Source organism: Botrytis sinoallii (genome assembly GCF_014898435.1).
Source record: "Botrytis sinoallii strain Bc 23 chromosome Unknown BSIN_021, whole genome shotgun sequence".
Lineage (NCBI taxonomy): Eukaryota > Fungi > Ascomycota > Leotiomycetes > Helotiales > Sclerotiniaceae > Botrytis > Botrytis sinoallii.
The window spans coordinates 458,937-482,020 of record NW_024066048.1 but is presented as its reverse complement, the minus strand read 5'-3'; the positions used below and the strand labels follow the sequence as shown (position 1 = coordinate 482,020).

General features: G+C 39.0%; 7 protein-coding genes across 7 annotated transcripts; 1 reads left to right on the top strand and 6 right to left on the bottom strand.

Annotated features, from left to right (window-relative positions):
• Window positions 1-3,136: 3,136 nt before the first annotated feature.
• On the bottom strand, window positions 3,137-5,254 carry EAF02_009712 (uncharacterized protein; the record flags this gene model as incomplete). Its single annotated transcript, XM_038905760.1, has 1 exon — window positions 3,137-5,254. One exon carries the CDS (start codon window positions 5,252-5,254, stop codon window positions 3,137-3,139), a length of 2,118 nt encoding a protein of 705 aa, XP_038754500.1.
• Window positions 5,255-6,226: 972 nt separating this feature from the next.
• EAF02_009711 (uncharacterized protein) lies at window positions 6,227-6,757 on the bottom strand (the record flags this gene model as incomplete). Its single annotated transcript, XM_038905759.1, has 1 exon — window positions 6,227-6,757. One exon carries the CDS (start codon window positions 6,755-6,757, stop codon window positions 6,227-6,229), a length of 531 nt encoding a protein of 176 aa, XP_038754499.1.
• Window positions 6,758-7,541: 784 nt separating this feature from the next.
• Window positions 7,542-8,636, bottom strand: EAF02_009710 (uncharacterized protein; the record flags this gene model as incomplete). Its single annotated transcript, XM_038905758.1, has 3 exons — window positions 7,542-7,979; window positions 8,064-8,297; window positions 8,450-8,636. 3 exons carry the CDS (start codon window positions 8,634-8,636, stop codon window positions 7,951-7,953), a joined length of 450 nt encoding a protein of 149 aa, XP_038754498.1. The 3' UTR covers window positions 7,542-7,950.
• A 1,308-nt stretch (window positions 8,637-9,944) lies between these two features.
• Window positions 9,945-10,923, bottom strand: EAF02_009709 (uncharacterized protein; the record flags this gene model as incomplete). The annotated part of the gene is made up of 2 exons (XM_038905757.1): window positions 9,945-10,857; window positions 10,910-10,923. The coding sequence occupies 2 exons, from the start codon at window positions 10,921-10,923 to the stop codon at window positions 9,945-9,947; spliced, it is 927 nt and encodes a 308-aa protein (XP_038754497.1).
• A 1,562-nt stretch (window positions 10,924-12,485) lies between these two features.
• EAF02_009708 (uncharacterized protein) lies at window positions 12,486-13,958 on the bottom strand (the record flags this gene model as incomplete). Its single annotated transcript, XM_038905756.1, has 2 exons — window positions 12,486-13,599; window positions 13,648-13,958. The coding sequence occupies 2 exons, from the start codon at window positions 13,956-13,958 to the stop codon at window positions 12,486-12,488; spliced, it is 1,425 nt and encodes a 474-aa protein (XP_038754496.1).
• A 1,540-nt stretch (window positions 13,959-15,498) lies between these two features.
• On the bottom strand, window positions 15,499-16,057 carry EAF02_009707 (uncharacterized protein; the record flags this gene model as incomplete). Its single annotated transcript, XM_038905755.1, has 2 exons — window positions 15,499-15,875; window positions 15,964-16,057. 2 exons carry the CDS (start codon window positions 16,055-16,057, stop codon window positions 15,499-15,501), a joined length of 471 nt encoding a protein of 156 aa, XP_038754495.1.
• Window positions 16,058-17,854: 1,797 nt separating this feature from the next.
• EAF02_009706 (uncharacterized protein) lies at window positions 17,855-19,874 on the top strand (the record flags this gene model as incomplete). Its single annotated transcript, XM_038905754.1, has 4 exons — window positions 17,855-18,159; window positions 18,228-18,627; window positions 18,739-19,742; window positions 19,862-19,874. 4 exons carry the CDS (start codon window positions 17,855-17,857, stop codon window positions 19,872-19,874), a joined length of 1,722 nt encoding a protein of 573 aa, XP_038754494.1.
• Between the last annotated feature and the right edge of the window lie 3,210 nt (window positions 19,875-23,084).

Genomic DNA, 23,084 nt, shown 5'->3' with positions numbered 1-23,084 from the left:
CAGCATTATCAGATTACAAACAAATAATACACTCATTATAGCTAATAAAGTATTCACAGATTGTGAACAAGCTGAACTCAGAAACACTAAATTCACGGCAAAAAAGCATAAGACACTCACACCAGATATACCACTTAAGTTTAATGGTAGTCTGATCACTCAGCAGGATAATAATACGATCTACCTCAATTAGAAGAAACAATGCGAAAACCTTCGTTTAGTCAATTCAGAACCATCTAATATGCAAGGCACATGCGGCAAGCTCAGAAAGTTGGCGATAGCAAAAGACTAGTATGTTGTACAACGCGCTCGAGGAGCATACGTGGCAATTATATATCAATCAGAGGCAGCCTTTAACTTATCATATACAATACAAACAATCAACCCAAAAGAAAAAGATGCTAATACTCTCAATAAACGTATCCAATAACAGATTAACAATTCAAAGAGAAAACTACAATTTGTTCCATTTGATATAGATTCTCTTAAATTAGTTGTATTTATAAATACATCCTTTATTAATAACAAAGATTTGTCCTTCCAGATTGAATATATTATTATTCTAATAAACAAATTCGATAGGGCTAATATCATTCATTGATCGTTAATCAAGTGTAAAAGAATTATTAAAAATGTACTAGCATCAAAGCTCTATAATATGGTTTTGGGCTTTGATATTAGCATAACAATCAAAAGCACACTTGATAAGATCTTCCCAAATCGCAAAATACCATTAGTTATATATATCAACTCAAGATTATTATACAACTATTTTACAAAGCTTGGTACAATTATTGAAAAGAGACTAATGATCGATATAATAGCGATTCGAGAGGTATACAAGAAACAGGAGATTGTAGAGATCAAGTGGATTAATGGAGAATTTAACCCAATAGACGTAATGATTAAATCTAAATCATATCAAGCCCTAAAGGATTTGATTGACAATAACACTATAAAGATTAAGGTCACGAAATAGATTGAAAGAGATTAGTGACACAGATGGTTATATTGAGAAAGGGATATTAACTAGAAAAGATATAATACAACAACTTTAGAGAATCACTAGTGTTGGGATAGGGATTATGTGACTAACCGCACTAGCACATACACTAGTGCTCCTGCACTATAGCATATACATTCGTAGCCTTTAGCTTTTAGAACCTCAAGCAATATTACAACAGTATGAATCATTAGTACTATATTACTTCACCATCCCCATGGTGATACCAACAGAGTCTAATCGGGCTAAAGAAACAATTCTGGAGAATATTCAGGTTTGGTTTGATGTGTTTTGTATGCGTTTTATTGAATGAAAGTATGAATTAGATGATATATATAATATGGACAAAACCAGATTTGGAATTGGAAGTACTCAAAGTACACGTATTATAGTCGATTCTATTCAAAAATCGAATTAGAAAGTTACAGTTGATAAGCAAGAATGGATAACTGCATTTGAATGTATCAATGCAGCTAGAAATGCTTTATCACCTATAATCATTTTCAAGGCTCAGAATACGAATTCTACTTGGATTCCAAAGGACACACCTCAAAGCTAGCAGTTCTCTACTAATACAAATGGATAGACCTCAAATAATCATGGATTAGAATAGCTAAAAAGGGTTTTCGAACCAGAATCCAAGAAAGTGTTAGATAACCAACCTCGACTTTTGATTATGGATGGTTATTCAAGTTATATTACAGGTAGCTTTATTGCTTTCTATATAAAGAAGGATATCGATTTACTTATATTACCTCCTCATTACTTTTACTTGCTTCAGCCACTTGATATTGTAGTGTATAAGCTAATGAAACGATATTATACTTTAAAGATCGATTGATATTCTCGAACTAATGTAAAGCGAATTCAAAGAGCTGAATGGATAAAACTCTTTCAAAATATTAGAAAAAAAGTACTGAATTCTTCTAATATTAAAACTAACTGGAGAGAAGCTAGTTTAATATCTTTTGCCCTACGAAAAATACTCGATTCATTATCATTTAACTCCTTTTAGCAATCTTCTATTCTATAAATAAGAACCCCCAATCAAGATCTAAATTTATCTATACTCAAAAGCTCTTTTTCAAATGGGATAAAGCTAAGACAAGCAAATCAGATCTTTAATAAAACTCTAATAGATAATAATTCTCTTGTATCACCAACTTATCGATATATTAAGAGAATGATTAGACTTATAGAATCTCAAAATACTAAGATAACCCTATTTCGAAAACAGCTCACTAATACTCAAAAAGTAATTGAGATTCGAAAGAAGAAAACTAAAAACAAAAAAATCAAATTACAAGATCAATTTATCTTTAATAATAAGGAAATACTAAAAATGATACATAAGGTGAAGGAAAAACCTAAGGAGAAAAAGCTATGAGGATGATTATATAAATATCTAATTGAAGAATTAGAAAAGGAGACTGAAGAAGAAGAGTTAGAGAATAATTCAAGTAATTTAAAGTTGGAATTGGATAAATATATAGCTTGTAGAACAAGATTACATAGAGAGAATTGAATTTTGTGACCCAGTTTCCCATATGACCCGGTTCACCATAAGTTACGTTAATTTTTGATTTTTGAAATTTCTTTTATAAAACTTGATTAATATTCTATTAAATTAATAGGTGGTTTAAAAGTTAAATAAATAATGGTTTTTGATATATTTTTGCTTAATATATATAATAAATGATAACTCAAATTCTTAATATTGAAGGATACCTAATAATTGAAGTAGCTTACAATACAAGGACTGCCTTGTCTCGAAAGCAAGAAGAGATGGAACGGGACATGAGGATGATTACCATGAACTGTACATAGAGAACATCCATCGCCAGCATTTCAACATCCAGGGTGAGGATATACAGTGTTCTGAAAACTTTTTCACATCACCGATTTCATTCTTCACAATAATCTCAAAACCTCAAAAACCCAAATCAAAAAAATCATCATACTATATTCTCATTTTCCCATCCGGAGTCTGATGGTTCACTCGCATAGTAACAAACTATTTCGCAGCAACTAACTATCACAACCCCTCCCTGCCTTCCTTGGTCTTCCCCACTCTAAATCACATATGCAATGCTACCCCCTATCACCATCCTTCACCCCTTCACGTCCCCACCTCTAATTTTTCTTCGCACCCTTCAACCCCAACTCCCTATAAAACGCTTCGGTACTAGGTTTCCTTCCCAAGAACGCCTCCAACGTAGTCATTTCATCCTGACTTCCACCCTTCTCAAGCACCATATGTCTATATCTCCTTCCCTCCTTAGGATCCATTGGATTCTTTTCGAAAACCGTGTAGAACATATCTGCACTATAGACTTGACTAGACAAGTATCCATAATAACCTGCATCATACCCACCAATCAAATGACCAAAAGTAGCTTGACCATTGCCCCAATCACTCTTTGCACCCAGAGCTTCTGGACCTTTGAGACCACAGATTTCTGCCCTAAGTTCATTATACAATTCGCTGATTTTGAAAGCTTCAGCTTCTGCGTGGTTCTTAGGAGTATGAACTGTCATATCGAAGATACCAAAGTGGAGTTGACGGAGATTGAAAAGAGCGCCGTTGACATGCTTGGTGCTAATTTGTTTGGCAATTAAATCATCTGGAATAGATTCACCAGTGATGTAATGTTTACTCAATTTTTGCAATTGACTTGGAGTCCAACACCAATTTTCCAACATTTGACTTGGTGCTTCGACAAAGTCACGTACGGTATTTGTACCGTGGAAACGAGAGTATCTGGTACGACCAGCTAGATCATGGATACCATGACCCAATTCATGGAAGAGGGTAACAACCTCATCGTGTTTCAACAGTGATGGTTTCTTATCAGTTGGTTTGGAGAAATTGCAGACGAGTGCTGTAGCCGGATATCTTCTTGTACCATCTGGATAGTAGAAACCGGATTGAATGCCAAAGTTTGCAGCATGACCATATTTTCCTGGACGTGGATGCAAGTCCAAGTAAAGATAACCAACAAATCCACTACCTTCACCTTCATCATCCCAAACGGTAAAGAGTTTAGCATCTGGATGAGGTAAAACATCAGAACCCTTTCCAGTTGGTGAAACCTTAGCTAATTCCTCCTCGCTGCTAATATCAACAAAGACGAATCCAAACAACTCTTCAAAGATCTTAAGCATTCCTTCAATTGTAGATTGAAGAGGGAAGTATTCCGCAATCTTATTTTCATCGATGGAAAACTCATTCTCCACCATCATTCGATCATAGAATCGATTATCCCAGAGATAATAATTATCATCAAATGTCGAACTCAATCCTCTAGCATCCAAATCTTGTTTCTTGAGAGCTTTGAGATGTTCGACTTCCTTAGCTCCACCTGGAGTAAGCTGAAGCTTCAAATCATGCAAAAACTCATTAACCGTAGCAGGAGTCTTCGCCATCTTATCCTCAATCCTGAAGCTTGCATGATCAGGATAACCCAATAATCTAGCAGCCTCATCTCTAAGAACAATAGCTTCCTTGAACAATTCCACATTCTCTTTGCATTTGTTCTCATTCTGAATAAAGACTTGTTTTCTGGTTTCCGCATCCTTCGCGAACTTCAACGTGGGAAACAAATCAGGGTATTTGAACGACAACCTCAATTTTCCCTCATTTTCGCCCTCACCCTTCTTCAATCCCGAGATGACATCCTCAGGAACTCCGTCAAGTTCCTTTAATGTGAACCAAATTCCCTCATCCTCCTCATTCAAGTTCTTCTGGAATTTAGTCGCAATAGCAGCCAACCTCTTGCTAATCTCCTTGAATCTATCCCTCTTCTCACCCTTCTCAAGCCCCAATCCATTTCTAATATATCCTTTGTATTCCTTCTCCAACAGTCTCTTCGATTCCGGATCTAAATCTTCTTTCTTCTTGTAAACCGCATCGACCAATTTAAAAACATCTTCTCTCATCGCCATCTCAATCTGCGCTTCATCCATGATTTCCTCCGCTTTCGAACTCGCATCGCGGAGTTTCGAATCGCCAGAGACAGCTTGGTAGAAGGTAAGCACGCTGATTTGAAGCGAATCAAGATCATCTTGGTTGGCGGTAGGCAAGAGAACATTTGCGAATGTTGCATCTTCCGGTTTGACGTTGGCAACGATATCGTCGAGCATTTTTCGATAGTTATCCATCAAGGCCTTTGCCTCGTCGACAATCTGGGATTCGGTGTGGGTGAAGAGAGGAGGAGCCTGAGGAGGCTTTTGATATTGAGAAGGTGCCATGGTTGCGGTGGTGATGAGACGTGTTGAGGTTGGATTGATGGTGGTTGCGAGAGGGGACCAGAGGGGTCTTGTATTTGTAGGTCGGAGTTGACTAAATAAAGCTCCCAGTCTGGGTCCAATCCTTGAGGTAGCCAGAATGACAGATATGGAAAGAAAGATGAGCAGTAGTACACAGAGGGAACGTATGATACGTGTGGTGGAAGCCAGGATGAATGAAGTTGGTTGGGTATTAGAATCCCTTGGTGGTTAATTAGGCGTTTAAGAGCTGTCAAGAATGGAAGGTATGACAGATATGTTGGTGGGGAAGGGAGCGTGGGAGCGTGGGTAGGTAGCTTTGGGTGGATATGATGGACGTATTGAGTCAGTGAATAAGTGAGTGAGCGTGTGAGTGTATGTACTTATTTATAACCTTGGGCGAATCAAAAAGTACTCAAGATGGACTTTTGAAAGATAGGAGTGGTGGAGAGGCAAATGAATTCTTGATAATGTTCGATTCCAGAATTCCAACAGTACGGAGTGTCAAGGGAGTACCAGCTTATCAGATCAAAATTCAGGGTCGTATGGTACCTAGGTACCTAGTATGCTATGAATGCGGAAAGCAAGGGTTATTCATACCCGAAAATATGGGGTACCGGTACCCAGGTAGTTTGACATGGCAAGTGACAAGTGAATCAACGTCTTTACTATCTAGAAGTCAATTGGAACCTCAGCTTTCCTCTATTTCCATCTATGGCATATCAATAGCCATAATTCTATAATATAAACATCTCCTCCCTCCCATACAATACAATCTCCCCAACAACACAATCTCCCTAACAACACAATCTCTCCAACTCCCTCTCCCTCTCCCTCTCCCTCTCCCTCTCCTCATCCTCCTTCCCCATTCTCACTCCCAAACTCCCACCCCCGTCCCAAGAACCTCAGCATCCCCTTCCACCCCCTTCTTCCCACTCCTAATAACCGCCGTACTCATCAACGACCCCTCAACAAATACAAAATCTTTCCTTCGAACTCCCCCTCCCCTTCCCCCTCCCCTTCAACTTCCTTCCTCTTGGCACCCCCAGTCCCCTCCGCCCAAACTTCATACCCAACCGCCACCGCACACCGTCCACATTTCCACACTCCTCTCTTCTCAAACCCATCTTCCTTCCGTACAATCACCTGCTTACTAGGTTTCGTAAGTGCAAGAAGATTGGTATACCCATAACTTGGTAACGAATCCTGCTCATCATCATCCTTCACGTCCTCTCCATCGTCCCTCTCTCCTTCCCTCCCCTCTCCATCCTCCGCAGATATCCCATCTCGAGTAACATCCATCGCATTTCCATCCCCATTTCTCTCCCTCTCCCCTCCAAACCTAGACACCACCCCCGAAACCGGCAAAATAAAACTCCCATCTCCCGTCCCTTTCCTCTTCGGAAGCGTCGAAATTGTATGCGTTGTTGCCAGCAGAAGATTCGTACAGTAAGCGCAATGATACGTATTAATTTTGGGGGGAGACATTGTGCGATGTGCGATTGTGCGATTGTGAACTTATGAACTTGCGAACTCGTGAGCTTCTGAATCGTGAGCTTCAGAACCAATCGTGAACTTGCGAACTTACAAACTTATAAGCCTCCTCCTAATCTATAAGCCTCCTCCTAACTCACAAACCCGTGAACCCGTGAACCCGTGAACCTCCAAACTCGTAAGCCTACAACCCTACAACCCCCAAACCTCCTCCCTTCTCTCTCCAAATCCAAATCCAAATCCAAACTCAATTCTCTCCAACCAATATGATTATCAAATTTCAAACAATCGAATCGAGAATATGATACATATAAATGTAAATATAAATGTAAATATAAATGTAAATATAAATGTAAATATAAATGTAAATATAAATGTAAATATAAATGTAAATATAAATAAATTCCAAGTATCGTTATATCATATTATATCATATCGTATCATATCGTATTATATCGTATTATATCGTATTATATCGTATTATATCGTATTATATCGTATTATATCGTATTATATCGTATTATATCGTATTATATCGTATTATATCGTATTATATCGTATTATATCGTATTATATCGTATTACATAGTATTATAAATATAAATACCTACGAAGATAAGAAAGAAATACTCATATATTAAATTTAACCAAATTTACAACACAGAAATACTAGGTACAGTATCCGTACAGCCTCGAAACTCAACACTTCAGCCTTCTCTTGAGATGGAACCCAATCACATCACATCACATCACATCACATCACAACTAGCCTTGATTGATGAAACCAAAATCATTAACATACTAGGTAAGTAAGAGGTAAGCTAATCAATCTCCAATTAGAACAACACTCACTCATACATTCACACTCTTCATCATATCACATCAACATCTACGATACACACTTCAATATCATCTCGAAAAAAATCATGATATCCATTTCTGCCTTTGCAGGCCTCAAAGTTCATTCAACGCCATAGCCATCCATAGCCATTATCAATACGGTATCCTTCCACTCCACAGCTCCTATTTATGCCGTCGCGAAAAAGTAATTCCTACAACTGTTATGATATCTTCGTTCCTCTCCTTACTCGTATATCTCCGACTCTCTTTCTCCCTGCCTGTCCCCATCGCATCTCCGCTCATCTCCCTGTAATATTTGCAACCCTCTACCATAACGAAGTATAACATCTAGTTTGCGAGGATTGTTCGTACGAGATCTATTGTCCTTATATTAGCTTTCCGTAGTCCCATTGCATCTCCCCTTCCTATTATATCTTCTCCAAGAAATCCCAAAAACCCACCAGTATAGTTAATCTCCCCACTACTGGTATCAACCGCCTTTAACAATTCATCAACCTCCTCATCACTCATTTTCTCTCCCAAGTTCGTCAAGATGTATCTCAACTGTCCGACTCCAATAAATCCTGTCATATCCTTATCGAAAACCTGGAAACCACGACAATATTCCTCTGGTTCACCTGGGTCGCGGAATCCACCTGGTCGGTTGAGAATCTTGGAGAAGGTTTCGAAATCGACTGCGAGAACATGTTGTTAGTATAGACTCTATAATTTGATTGTGGAAAGAATCCCCATAGCTCTCTGCACTCCACGACAGTAATTCGCCGAATATCAAAATCGAGAAACCATCCTCAACCCCTACCCATAATAACAAACAAAATAAACTCACATTCACCACCAACATTCTTCTCCAACTCTCTAATCTCATTCAAGGTAGGATTCTGACCACACGCTCTCAACAAATCTCCAAGTTGATCCAATTGCACACGCTGAGTACCGCGTTTATCGAAAAGTTGAAATGCTTCTCTGTAGTTTGTGGAGGCCTGCGCATCGTATGGAGGATTAGTTGATGACATTTTAGACAAGTGCAGGAGTGATATTGCAAAGAGAATAGAAAGAGTTGTAGAGTAAAGTGATGTGATGTGATATGATGTGATGAATGAATGTCCTTGTTGTGGTGTACAAATTGTGTTGATTTCCCGCGACGTAGTATCATGCGCCGAGAGATCGAATGGTGAATAAACAAACACAAACTGGCCGTTGACACTCCCCGGCCATGATTGCTTTTGCAACCGTAGAATGAGCGGGCAGTAACAAACCAGAAGGAGAACCAGCAAATCGGAAGCAACGCTCATTGATTGGGACACCATTTCAAGCAAGGAATGGAATGGAATGCATGTGGAAGCTTGTCATGGGAATCGAAACAAGGGATAGAAAACTCACCATTTTGATTGTGATTCTGGGTGTTTTCCTTGCGAGTGGTATGAAAATTGAAGATATATCAATGTAGGATCTGTGAATGGAGGAGGTATGATTAGAAGAAGAGAGATTGTAGGTCTAGAAATCTGATAACTTTGGTCCGTGCCTATTATTATGTTTATGCCAGCCAACCTCTCATCTATTTTATTCGTTCTCGATGTGTTGTTCCTTCAGCATAATAATAATTATAGTGGACCAAAGTTAAATTTTGGCAGGGCAACCAGGATCATCAGCCTCCCAATCATTCGAAAATGGTATAAAGGGGTCTCAGCGAGGGGTCTCCCGGTGAGTGGTATTGTTTTTTCTCAAAAACTTTAACTATAGATAATAATATACCAGAATCCCAATTCTTCAATAGATTTCTCGCCGTTTCAAAAGGTACTTACATGTTTGAATTTACCTATGATGAGATTGCATCAAAAAGTGACGAAACAACAAAGTCTCCCTTGATTGACATGATGGGCGTAAAGAGTTTTTATATACTTTGACATCCCGAGTTCCCTCGATGTAAAAAATACCTCTGTCTGATGCTTCATATATTTGTATATACTAAGTATTCGTTCATTCTATAATCCTATTCAAAGTTACATAATACCATGATTCCAGATAATATGAGTATTCTCTCCATGGACCGGAGAGTCTGGTTAACAGGACGACTGATGAGTACCATTCAGATAACATAAATGGTATATTAAAGTTGTTGTCATGATATGAAGAGATTTACTGAATCTCGGGTACGAAGACTACATGCCATTGTAGAAACAATGAGTAATTATACTCTGCTTCATTCACTCTATATAAATGTTCGTGGAGAGGAGTTGATCTATCACGAAGCATTACACCCAATATCTTATATCAAGACTCATCCAGAAGAACTCATTTTCATCACCCCCTATCAATCCCTCCTATTTTTTCCTCGCCAACAAAATCACTGTTCCCCACTCCGTCTCCACCTCTACATCCCTCCAATCCTCACCCTCCTTCCCTCTCAACTTCGGTTCTACCTTTAACATCTCCTCAAACATCTCATCAATCACATCACCATTCCCCTCCTCTCCCACTTCCCTTTTCTTCCTCTCCTGATTCTCCCTCTGCCACCCATGAAACGCACTAAACGTCCTCCAATACCCCTCCAACTCCACCAACTTCATTCTCCTCCCCATCACCACCCCTCCCTCTCCAATCCCCTTCCCACTCCTCGTCCCCTTCAACCCCGGCTCATACCTCCCCCATTCCACATCCTTAAACACATCCCCCAACGGCCTCATCACCTCATCGCTATACAACCCCCTCAATCTCTCCCTCCCCGGCTGTTCCCAAAATCTCCCCATATACCTCTCCCCCTCCCCATAACAAAACCGATCCAACACCTCCGTCGCCTTGGGAAAATCCACCAACAAATTATCCTTATACCCCCAAAACGCCACCGTCCCCCCCTCCCTCAATTTCCTCCCCACCGTCCTCCACACCCCCGGAAAATCAAACCAATGCGCCGCCTGTCCCGCAACCACCATATCCAAACTCCCATCCTCGACAAAATCTAGATTTTCCGCTGACGCTTGTCTCCACTCTATATTCCCCTCTGCATCATTTTCTGAGGCGATTTTGCGCGCTTGATTTATCATTACCGCGCTGGGATCCGTACCATACACTTTTTCGAAATGGGGAGCAAGCGCTCGACTTACAACTCCATGACCACATCCTAGATCGAGGAGTGTAGAGCGTGGCCCGATGTGATAGTTTAGGGTTTTGGTATAGAAACTCTGGGGATAGGAGGGACGGAATGCGGCGTAGGAGGCTGCGGAAAAGGTTTTGTGTCTATGGATTGAAGGTTAGTGTGAAGGAATGTAGAGGATAGAGGAAAACTCACGCAAATGCAGCCATCTTGGGTACTTTGTGAATGGCTTGAAGAAAATAAAAGTCCTTGGGAGTATAGATATCTCGTCTGTAACGATCTACCAATCTGTAATGAAATCCACCGGCAATTCCTTACCAATTGACCCAATATTTTCAATTACCCTTGATTGCTCAGGTGACTATATCACTCCTGTCTCTTTCTTTCTCTCTTTCCTTCTTTCTCTCAACACCTTCTCAATCACCAATAGAACGAACCAAACCAAACCAACCCAAAAATCCAATCAATCTTCAAATCCTATACACAGTAACCTTATTCCTCCAACCGTATATATAATATAATATAACAAATAAACACCAAACTAGGTAATAACAATATCTTTTCACAATCACAATCAACAGTACACATCCGCCCAATATTTATATCTTCATCTTCATTTTCTATCCAAGATATGACATCAATCGCACCTATCTAGTTCCCCTCCCCATCCAATCCTACTTCTTATCCGACCAACCAACCGACCAACCGATAACCCCTCTCCGATCCAAACAAGCGATACCGCATCTCTTATTTGCGATATCGGATTCGGGATTTCTTTGTGAAGTAAGTGAGTGAGTGACCTCACTGTTCTCATGTAATTATATACAAAGTATCATCTAGCTACTAAATAATTTTACAGCAAATTTTATATTAGATACCTAGGTACCTACCTATCACCCTACCCAATCATCCCATCCCATCCCATCTCAAACCCAAACCCAAACCCAAACCCAAACCCAACCCCTAAATCCAGAATCAAAACATTCAAATATATATCATAATATCCCAACTACCAAATTACCGAATATCTCCCTCTTCTTCTATTCCCATCACATTCATCACATTCATCACATTCATCACATTCATCATCTCACCTCATAAAATAACAAGAGTTATTCAAATATCTAAGCACCTCTCTCTAGATAGCTATCTACGGTATCTAATATAGATTCCTCTAAAATATATATTCAATATCGTGAGGTGAACGGAGGAGCTTAATTGAGAGATGGAGATTCAGATGGAGATTCAGATGTAGATTCAGATGTAGATATAGATGTGAATATAATTACTAAGTACTGATTATGATTATCTCTCTTGCTTTGAGGTGTTTACTTATATTACTTCGACGTGCTATAATATTACCTCCTCCTCCCCTATTTCCATATATTATCATTTCATCTCATCTCATCTCACTCACATACCCAAATCCTACCAACTCCTCTCCACCCTCCCCTCCGCTTCCTCCCCTAGAATCTCTACACCCACCACCCACCCCTTCAAAGTTTCACCACCCCCCTCTCCCTCAACCACCCCCCATACCTAAAAAACAATATCGGCACTGGAAAAAAAGCCAACGCTATAAATCCCAACACACTATTCCCCCAACCCAATCCCAAAGCCGAGTATAAAGGCTGACCAGCTAGCGGTAAGAAAGCTCCCCCAATCGATTGGAAAACTTTTGTTGCTGCGATTGCCGACGCGGCGTAGGTAGGGAAACTATCAACTAGGTACATATTTATCGAGAGCTGGGTTTTGAATTATTAGCACGCGCTTATTTATTTACTCGCAAGGAATGGAAAATAGGGGAAATAAGAAATAAGCGGAGAATAAGAGGAAGAGATAAGAGACGTACAAAAGCAGGAATCATCCCAATCCCAAAGAAGCTCGTCCCGATAATCGGCACAATCCAATGAATCTGCGCTTGCGCCGTCCATCCATAAACAAAAAGCGAAATCGCTATCAGCGGACTCGTCAGCATCAGCGTAGGCAATCGATATTCCGGTTCGGCAATCCCGCCATTCTTTTCCGTCAACCGTTTGAAAATCGGATCCGAGACTTTTCCCGATACGAAAAGCCCAATGGCAATCCCGCACCCAAGACCCAGATACGAAAGCCCGGTAAGTGAAACGGAAAAATGATATTGGTTGGAAAAGGTGAATGGAAATGTCGTGATGAATAGATACAAGTATCCGAAAAGAACGGCATAGTATACGGAGAGAAGAAAGACGATTGGTGAACGAAATAGCGTCTTCAACGGTCGGACTATAGCATTAGTGAAATGCACCATTGGCGTATCTGCATGATGCAGCGCCGAAACTTTTGCCAGATTTCCCGTCTCCTTAATAATCCGTCTCGTCTTTCTCTCCAAGATCACCACCGGATAAGTTTCCTGCAGGAGAAAAAATCCTCCAACCAACGTCACACAGGCAATAATAGCTTCCAACCAAAAAGCCCATCGCCATCCCGCGTTTGCAGCAAGTACACCTCCTATAATTGGTCCGACTATCGGTCCCATCAAAGGTCCCATTCCCCAAAGAGCCATTGCGAGTCCGCGCTGATCTCGATGGAACATATCGCCGATACTTGCGCCGCCGAGTGCAGTAGGCGCTCCTCCAGCACATCCTGCCAAGAATCGAAAGACTACAAGCATATTGAGACCAGTTGACAAACCGCAGCCAAGAGTGAATATCAAGAACAAGAAATTGGCAGTCAAATAAACTGGTTTCCGACCATACAATTCTGACATGGGCGCAGCAATAATGGGACCGGCGGCAAAACCGAGGACAAAGATTGAGACGACGAGAGTTTGTAAAATCATATTCGTAGATTGAAATTCTTCCATCACGAGAGGAACTCCAGGGGCAAACATGGTGGATGCAAGAGGACTGTAGAGAATTAGCAAATGTGAGTGAAAGAAGGAGGGAATCACTTACGTGGAGAAAGTCATGACAGAGATAACTCCCGTATTGGCCCATCTCTTAGTATTAGACCAATTCATAGGATTCAATGCATCAGTATCACTATCCCAAGATACAACATTAGAAGGCTCTGGACCTCTCAATTGCCGAGTAAGATTTTCATCAGCTCTATCTGGAGCTGTGATAGCAGTACCCATTTCAGCATCAGATGCGCCTTGATATGCTGTATCTAGTGGTGAAAGTGGTCGAGGAGGTGAAGCAATTATGGCGGAAACATCATCGCCACTACCTAGATCGCCAGACTCGACTGATACATTGTTCGACATGATGAAATTCGGATTGAAGGCGCGAAAGTAATGAAGTAGATAGAGTAGAAGCAGGAAATTGAGTCAGTTGCACTGCGATTTGTGTTGTTGTCGCTATCCATCGAAAGTGAAAAAGAACGTGTGGGTAGAAGCAAAAGAGGTAAAGAAACCAGATGCAAAAGCGAATCTAAATTAATGATTCTCAATTGAAAATGAACTTTTGAAGTCTGTTGAAAGTGACCATAACAAAATGAAGGAGAAGATAAGTGAAGAAAGGAAATTTTACTTCACAGCTGAATATTCCCCCAATTAATGAATCTTCGCCATCGGTATCGGGTTATTTTCATCGCGGGACGGAAAGAAGGTATTTCGTGACAAAAGAAGCAATAAACAATTGGCCACACATGCATCATATTTGGAAAGAATTGACTGAATAGGAAGATTGTTCGTATGACGAGATCCATTGGACCCTTGAAGTTCATAATACTTGAGAGGAGATTTCATGATTGCCTTTTCTTTCTATCGTTGTCGAATTATGAAGAATAACTAGAGATCCAATACATCCAATTTGTAGGAAAGACATTTAATTAATAATTGTACACTCGTTCAGATGATTCGATAGCGAGACCTTGGTAGCTATGTGCCCGATTCAGTTGTTGATTCAGGGGTTACGGGAATACAAAGTACAATGCAATACAAGATACGATTCTCAATCAATATTGTCGTTCTTCTGTACTACTTACTCATATACCAAGCAGGGCTTTGAGTATATAGTTCGATGGGTGATAAGCTTCATGTGTATATTCAGCTACTGCATTGAAATTTGTGGGAACTCAAACGGCGACAGTGATATTGCATTGCTAGAGCTGTACTCAGAGATAGACTCCGCTCATTGTGATGGTTTAGGTGGATAACATATATCATCTGCCCTAGTAACTTTCTCGTCATAACCATGATAGAGAAATGAAGGATACTGGATGTATATCTTACTTTGGAGTGCTTGTATACAAGAGGAAGGACTGGACTACAAACTTCTTGCTCTCATTGAAGCTTTTGCTTTAAAGATCTAGTATCACCGAGAAGCTGTCTTATCTCAAAGCTTGTGCAACAAGACTGTGTTAATGGAGGTTTGTACACTGATGAGTTTTCAGGCCAAGATCTGATGTCTGGCCCTCGTGGATTATAGTCAAGATGGAACCGCTTTCATGGAGACACTCATCGCCATTCCCTTGGAATGATTAAGTAAATGAATGAAGCTATTCATGTCCATCTCTGTAGATTTCATAGAAGTATCTAATTCTTGTCGAAGCCGGAACTCACCATTTAAGTTATATGGTGAAAAACAACGGTGACGGCTTGCCAGATATGATTTTTAAACATCGCGAATATATCAGGCCAAGATTGTAGTTACTCCAAGTTGAGACCTATCCCTACGGATGTTTCTAAGGGCTCTCCTGATTTTGAACCAATCTATATTTCAAATATAAGATGGTATGTGAAACAAACGTAACATGTTTAATGGATGTCACCCTCATTATAGTCCAGGTCAACTACCCCCTCCTCACAACTTCAAATCTCTACCAGCAGCCTTAGCAGCTCTCTCTCCATCAACCAAAACGCACCAGCCCTCCCCTCCCACAGTTCCACCCTCCTCGCCCCCAACCCCACCCTCAAACTCTTTCAAAGCAAATCCTAGAATCTCATCATCATATGTTCCAGGCTGCAACCACACACTCTTGATCCCCAAAGCTTTTGCCTCCTCCAAGACTTTCTTTGTGATTTTGGGAGGAGTGATGATAGAGACACCAGTCTCGGTTGGATGGGGAAGAGCGGAGATTGAGGGAAGAGTGGAGTAATCGGTGGAACCGACTTTAATGGCGGGGGAGGAGGGGTTGATGGGAGTTGCTGGAAGACCGTGGGCCGTATACCATGCGAATACTAAGGGGAGAATAGTTAGCTCAAAGCTTCAGGAATTGGAGATGAACACTTGTATTCAGGAATGGTGGAGGAAATCATAGTAAATTACTTTTGTGTCCAAACTTTGCAGGGTCTGAAGAGGCGCCAACTACAGCGAAGTAAGGGGAGGAGAAGAATGTACGAGCGGCTGCTTCTGTTGCCATTTTTCTTAGCATTAAGAATATTGAATCTTGTAGAAAAGTATAAGAGGGGTATCAAAAGACAAGAATTAATTGCTTATGTATGGAAATGCGTTGATAAGACGGAAACTCGGGTCCCAAATTGAATGACACCATTGATATCACAATTTGATAAAGCTCCATGAGGAAGGTTGTCGCTGATGCCTCGGCTATGATAGGAAAGAAGGAGTGCACGGGCTTGATTTTGATCTACAATCTGTCATGTCAGCTCCATTGTTTTGGAGACGACAACATGATCATTTATTCGAGACATGAACGTAGAAATTCTTGAATTATCTATAATTCCTACATGGGGTTTCTGACTCCCTCATCCATGATCACGATAAAAGATTCTCCTCAACTTTCTATGAACACACCCAATATATGCAAGAGCAAACCCGAACCTAGCAGAAACATCTTTGGATTCTCAAAGGATGTCTGTCAGGGGTGATATATCTTCAAAATCTCACCACACATATCGGGGTACTGTTATCATGATGAGACAGAATTTCAATGATAATCTACACCTCAACTACCTCGTTGAGCTCGAAAGAGCTAGATTAGATCATCAAAGGGTCTAATGAAAGACTGGTGTAAATGAGGAAGAAAAGAAGAGCAAAATCTGCAAGTCTGATCGATAGATCTCAAGCTGGCCTTACAGAAAGACAATGGATTTGGAAACAAGGGAGGTGGATCAATGAACTGGGAGATACCACTTATATACCCTATACCTGGCCAATATATGAAATATTGGAGGTCAGCCCGCACTGATCGTATTGCTAAGGTTAATTTTCTTTACACACATACCAGCACTATCTAATTCATAGTCGCAAAACATCAAAATGTCCGGGTACACGTCCCGTAATTTAGTATCGAGGTGAGCAAGGTGACTTATTGGTGAATGCTCGCTTCAATTCAACCGAGTCCCTCATCAAATTATCCGAGTCCGAGCAGCTACCGCGCCAGTGCGGCACATCCAAGATGAAACGTGTCGATCATTCCAAACGCGGCTGCCACGGTTTGGGTTGATCTGAATTGAAAATTCCCCTTTTAGTATTAGACTTTAAACCTCGAGCTAGGTTTTGATCGCTGCAGGGGTTACGATTGGATCAATATGGTATATTTCGGGAGTCTTGGGAAGCTAACTCGTCTGAAAATGCAAGTGCATGAATTTAAGCCCTACGGAATATCAGAAAATTAGCTCATATTCGCGTCAATGGGAGTTATAGGAGAATTGGAGCGTATGAGATTGTATGTGATGCGGATTCAAATCGGATTCCTCATGCGGTGAGGCGCAGTTGGGGTGTATGAAATGGTTGTTCGTCTCGACTTCGAGTTCATTTACTTGTACGCATTGTCCACGAATTTCTCTTGGTCTTTCGGATATTTTCAATGACATTTATGCCTTTGATTTAATTATTTTCTTATTTTTTCTATTATTGACATCTATCCTTTAAGACTGCTAGACCGTCAATTGGGTTTCTAGATCTGTTTCTTGTGTAGTGTTTTTTTCCTTCTATTTTCAAAGTCATTCCTTTACCTTACATTTTATAGACGGTTTTTGAGAAATCGCGCGACATTCATTTAGAATTTTGAGATTGAGAGAAAAGGAGAAGAAAAGAGAATTTAAATCGAATTATTTTACACGATTCGACGACTGTACAAGAGAATTCAATCAGAAATACATGAAGGGAAATACAACAAAGATAGACGATCCTAAGAGGCAATTGGCATCGAACCGATCAAACGAATTGCGAGAACGCTTAGCAGCGAACGGGAATCATGGCAACTATAACTGAACCACAAGCCGTTCTTCAGAAATCGGAACATTCACGAAAAGGGGATGACGAAGGCGGAATTGACGATGGAATGAAAGGGAAATTGAGGAGGGATACTATCAGTGGAAAATTAAAGTTTTGGGCCGGAAGTAATGCGAATGCGAAAGAGAAGAAAGTTGAGGGATTCCCAAAGATGGATGAAGGGACTTTGAAAACATTTGTGGAAAAAGTTACGCCTTTTGATTTCGAAAAGGACATGGGAGACTGGGATGATGAGAAATTTAGTCATGATTCAAGTATGGATCCTTGGTATGTATTCTATTGTTATTTGCCATTTTTGTGCCGAATCAAACGTGTTACAAGATCGTTAAAGAAAGTTATACTAACACGCTACAGAACTGGTGCCCTCATCGCAAAAATCTTGCATTCTTCGCCCTCTGTCTTGCTTTCTCAATAGTAGGCATGCAACGCCTAATGTTCGTTTCCGTAAATGCAGTCATCACTGCACAGTTCTCGATCTCATCTACTCAAACCGCATCGTTGACAGGAATTGCATTCATTTTCTCTGCAATCAGTAGTCCGTTTTGGGAAATATTGAATATGAAGGTGGGAAAGAGAGGAATTTTCATTTTTGCCGCGGCTTTGATGCTGGTCGGCAGTTTGTGGAATATGCATGTTCAGAGTTATGGTCAATTTTTGGGAGGTAGAATAATGCAGGGAGTAGGATGGGGAGCTTTTGAAGCGTTGGTTGGAGGTGCGATGGCAGAAATGTATTTTGTGAGTATTACCCTATGGCCTTTTTCTGTTGAATTACTAGCTCTGGAAGCGAGAAAGGCTTAAAACCCAGGGATATTATTCAAACGCATAGAATTATACTAACAAAAATAGGAATCACAACTCCCACTTCGTCTAACAATCCTCTCAATAATCGACGTCTTTTTCACATGGGGAACCCCTATTATCGGCGGTTATCTAAGCCAGACAATTGATGGTTACGGAAACCAAATCATGGTGATGAATGTCATCCAAGCCATTTCGATATTTCTTTTACTTATCGCCTTTCCGGAAACATCTTTCTACCGAACTTCTCATCCCACTCCTCCTACATCTCCCCCTACCATCTCCATCAAATCTTGGTGGAAAACATTACATCTCATGCCATATTGGGGTAACCCGTCCAAAGAGGATTTACTAAGACCACTCAAGAAACTCGCCTCTCCCATCACACTTCTTACATTCGTCTTGGCTTCATTACCAATAGCATCCGCATACGCATTTGCACTAAGCCTTTCAAGTTTCCTCTCCGCTTCGCCTCTATTCATCTTCCCAAGCCAAGTAGGATATATCTTCATCGGACCCTTTGTTCTCTCCCTCATCTCCTACGCTCTCTTATCCATCGTCTCCCCCGGAAAACCCATCCTTCCTTCTTCCGAAAAAGCCCTAGGCGGAACCTCAACCAGCGCTCTCCGTATCGCAATTCCAGGCCTCATCCTCTTCACCACAGGTACCGTCGCCTTCTCTCAATACGTATCCACGACACTTATTCCCCAAGCCACCAAAGTCAGCTCCACCGTCTTTGTCGTCTCAACTCCAGGCATGGAATGCAGTCTCAAAGTGATCAGTCTAATCTTCGGGATCTTGGTTGCAGGAGCCGCGATCTTGGGATTCGCGGTGGAGAGATATTTGGCGATTCAGCAGGGTGTGGATGATCATGGGAAGGAGGAGGGTCAGAGAGGAAGAGGGGGATTGGATAGAGCACATGCGGTCTTGCAGAATTTGTTTACGGGGTTTTTGATCATTGCGATGCCGAGTTGGATAGAGCAGGGGATGGGGGAGGAGATGGGGGGAGTGATGGGATTGAAGGATACGGGGTTGGGGGTGGGAATTTTTGGGTTTGTAGGTGGAGTGGCGGTGGTGGTTGGGTTTGTGGGTGGTGGGGGGGAGGATTACGGGGGGAGGTGCTGGGAGGAGGAGAGAGGAAGAGGGGATTTATAGGATTAGGGATTTGCAGGTTTAGAGGTTAAAATGGTGGGGAGTTTAGTTGCCGAAAACAGAAGGCGGGATTGTATTGTATCGATTGGATTGGATTGGATAGACTGGATTGGAATGGATTGGAATTGGGCGGCATAAATTGGGATGGGGTATCGAAAGATTGGTATAGGAGTTATGGAGTATGTATATATTAACCAGTTGATCTGATATATATAGTAGTAGTAGTAAATTCATAATCGATTCGATCTATACAACTATACTAAAACCATGCGATACATTTATATATAGTTCTAATTGATTTTAAGATAGATAGAAAAAGAAGAATAAAAAATCATCCTCTTCCCGAACTTCTCTAATAGAACCCTTAGGCAACCTTTTAAGCAATCTTTTCAAATTCTTCAAGCCGTTTATATTGTATACTCATTCTATTCAAAACCCTTTTATTTATAAATTCCCTAATATATCTATAAAAACCCTATGCTTTCTATTCTATTACAATAATCCCCCTTTTTCTATCCAACTCCTTTTGAATATTATAAAAGCTATAATTAATTATAATATCGTATTCCTTTCAAAAAATTATCTTTACCCTTTAATTCTTTGAGTTTTCTTTAGAGAATTATTGCTTTATTATAATTCCCTAATCTATTATTTATAAGTCTTATATTTACCTTTTTTTATGATATATCAATAATATATAATTTCTTTTTAATACCTATTATCTCCTATTCCCTTTTATTTTATTAGCTATTCTATGAGTATAAGAAATATAGAATTATATTAGGTTTTACTATATCATCCTATCAATACAGAGAATAAAACTATATTACAAAATTAAATAATTGAATAGAATTGAAATAGTAAATATAATAATATTAGGATATTATTGCTTTAGTAATATATACTTTGTATTAAAAAGTCATTATTTCTCTAATTATAATCGATGATATATTATCTACTATACAAAATAATATCGAAATCGGCATTTCGCAATAATGTTATATACTAATATAAAGTACTATATATTTAAATTAAATATATTATAAATAAAAGATCTAGCTTTTCTCTTCATTTATATAAAGTAATTATAGATATATTAATAGGATATTCAATATAATATTTATTGCATATCTCTTATAAAATATTTCCTGAAAAAAGTGGAGTTTTTTGAAAAGTTTTTATTCTTTATTTTTTTATGTTCAAAAATCTTCTTTTTCGTAATTGAGATCCCCCCATAAGACCCTCAAATACTAAAAGGTCCAGATTATTATGAGAATTTATGGTTTAGTTTCTTTATTAATCATATTCAATATAATAAATCTATTATTAATAACATCGTTATTAATAATTCCAATATAAATACACTAAACCCCCTTTCCCAACACCAATAACAATATCTCCCCAACCCGAATAAATATCAATTCAGCAACTTCGAAAAGAAATAGAGAATAATATTCTGTTTCAAATACAATAAAGATTAACAGGTTTTTCCAAGAAAATCTTTCCTTGGTTTTTTCGTGTTTTTTTCTATATGTATATATATATATTACTATTTATTTATTTATTTATAGTGATTAACATCTAATATCTAACCTCCCAAGGGGTATTCTAGACATATTAAGGAGCAGGCCTACAGACCGCTAGCATTCCAGCTGCTCATAATAATATAATGTTAGCTAATCAAAGACTTATTGTCTCTGGTGTTTCCCCACTCAATACCACTTATAACAATCCTGCAGCTATTTTGTCTAAAGGTTTGTAGTTTTGTTTTAGAAAACCTTGTTTTATATATTATCCAAATATCAACAGATAATCGGATCGATTATTATCGATCGGGAGAACGCTTGAAGCGTTTATAGCTGATTAGTACAGGTTTTAGATTGATTGAAATAAAAAGCTTGTCCTCAGAATACTAAAGCAAATTGATATCTGTATAATTATATATAGTTTGAGTATATTCTAATATAGAATCTGGATCTGGTGAAAAGGTTAGTAAAACTATATTGTAATTACAGAATACAGTTGATATATACTATCATATCCCATTCGAATCGTAATCGGTTTAATACAAATAGCCAATTATTATACATCTGATTATTGATTGAATATCAAAAGAAATATAATAAGCTTTTCTCGATCCTACATATACAAATATTTATACTATTTTTGTAATTAAATCTAATATAATAAGCTATAAAGTTATTATATCCAATCCATATTGCTATAAATCTATATAATATTCTACAGAGAAACTTAAGGCTCCCCGGCTCCGAAGTATTATATACCAACTTCTATACATCATATATTTCAAAGATCAGATCTCTTTTCGTATTTCACTATTTACTCTCTAAATACTAATATTTAGCATATAGAATAGAATGGGAATTGCTAACAATAGAAAGGCATAATAAACCAAAATCAAGTAGTCCAGTCGTACCCTGATCAACAAGGCAATCGACTGCCTCATTGCCCTCTATCTCAATATACTTAGAGGATCACTTGATTATAATATTATAGTGTTGCATTGCTTGATAGTATTTATAATAAACCTATTAGAAGAAATCAGCAGTGTTCCCTTGCATTCCCTAGATTATTAAGATACTATCAATACATAATCATATTCAATCTTGATAAAAACATTTAATAATATTCAGGAAGCACTCCAATCCCTGCTATGCGTCAATCACCTCGATATCAAAAATGTATAACTATTTGTATATACAGTTGTAGTTACTGTCGATCTATTGCTTACCATAATAGATTGCAAAACTGTATTTTATATAATGATTGTATTTATTATATTGTTCAAATTTATCTAAGAATATAGAGTAATCTTCTTGGGGAATTAGGTTTTATTAGTTTTTAAATGTTTTCATAGTATCCTTTTTACTTATATTATTAATTAGATTAATATAGCATTCAGGGGAAAAATATAGTTATAAGAATTTGGGATGCTCGGTCGCAGGGATTGTTTATTTCATTTTCTGTAATCTAATGATAGAATCTTTCAGTATGCTTATATCTTGTCCTCTTTTCCTGATATATAGCTTTAATCGGTTTACAAATAAATATTGTATATTTACTATCTGAAGTCGAAATGCAAATCTCAACCTGGCTTGCTTTAATACAACAATTCCAGTCAGGAGACCAGCTTTTATAAGGAATGCGATCATCAGGGTTGTCTTGTAGACGGATAAAGCTCCCTGTACTGCATTATGAATTGTCTTGCTAACTAGGTCGAT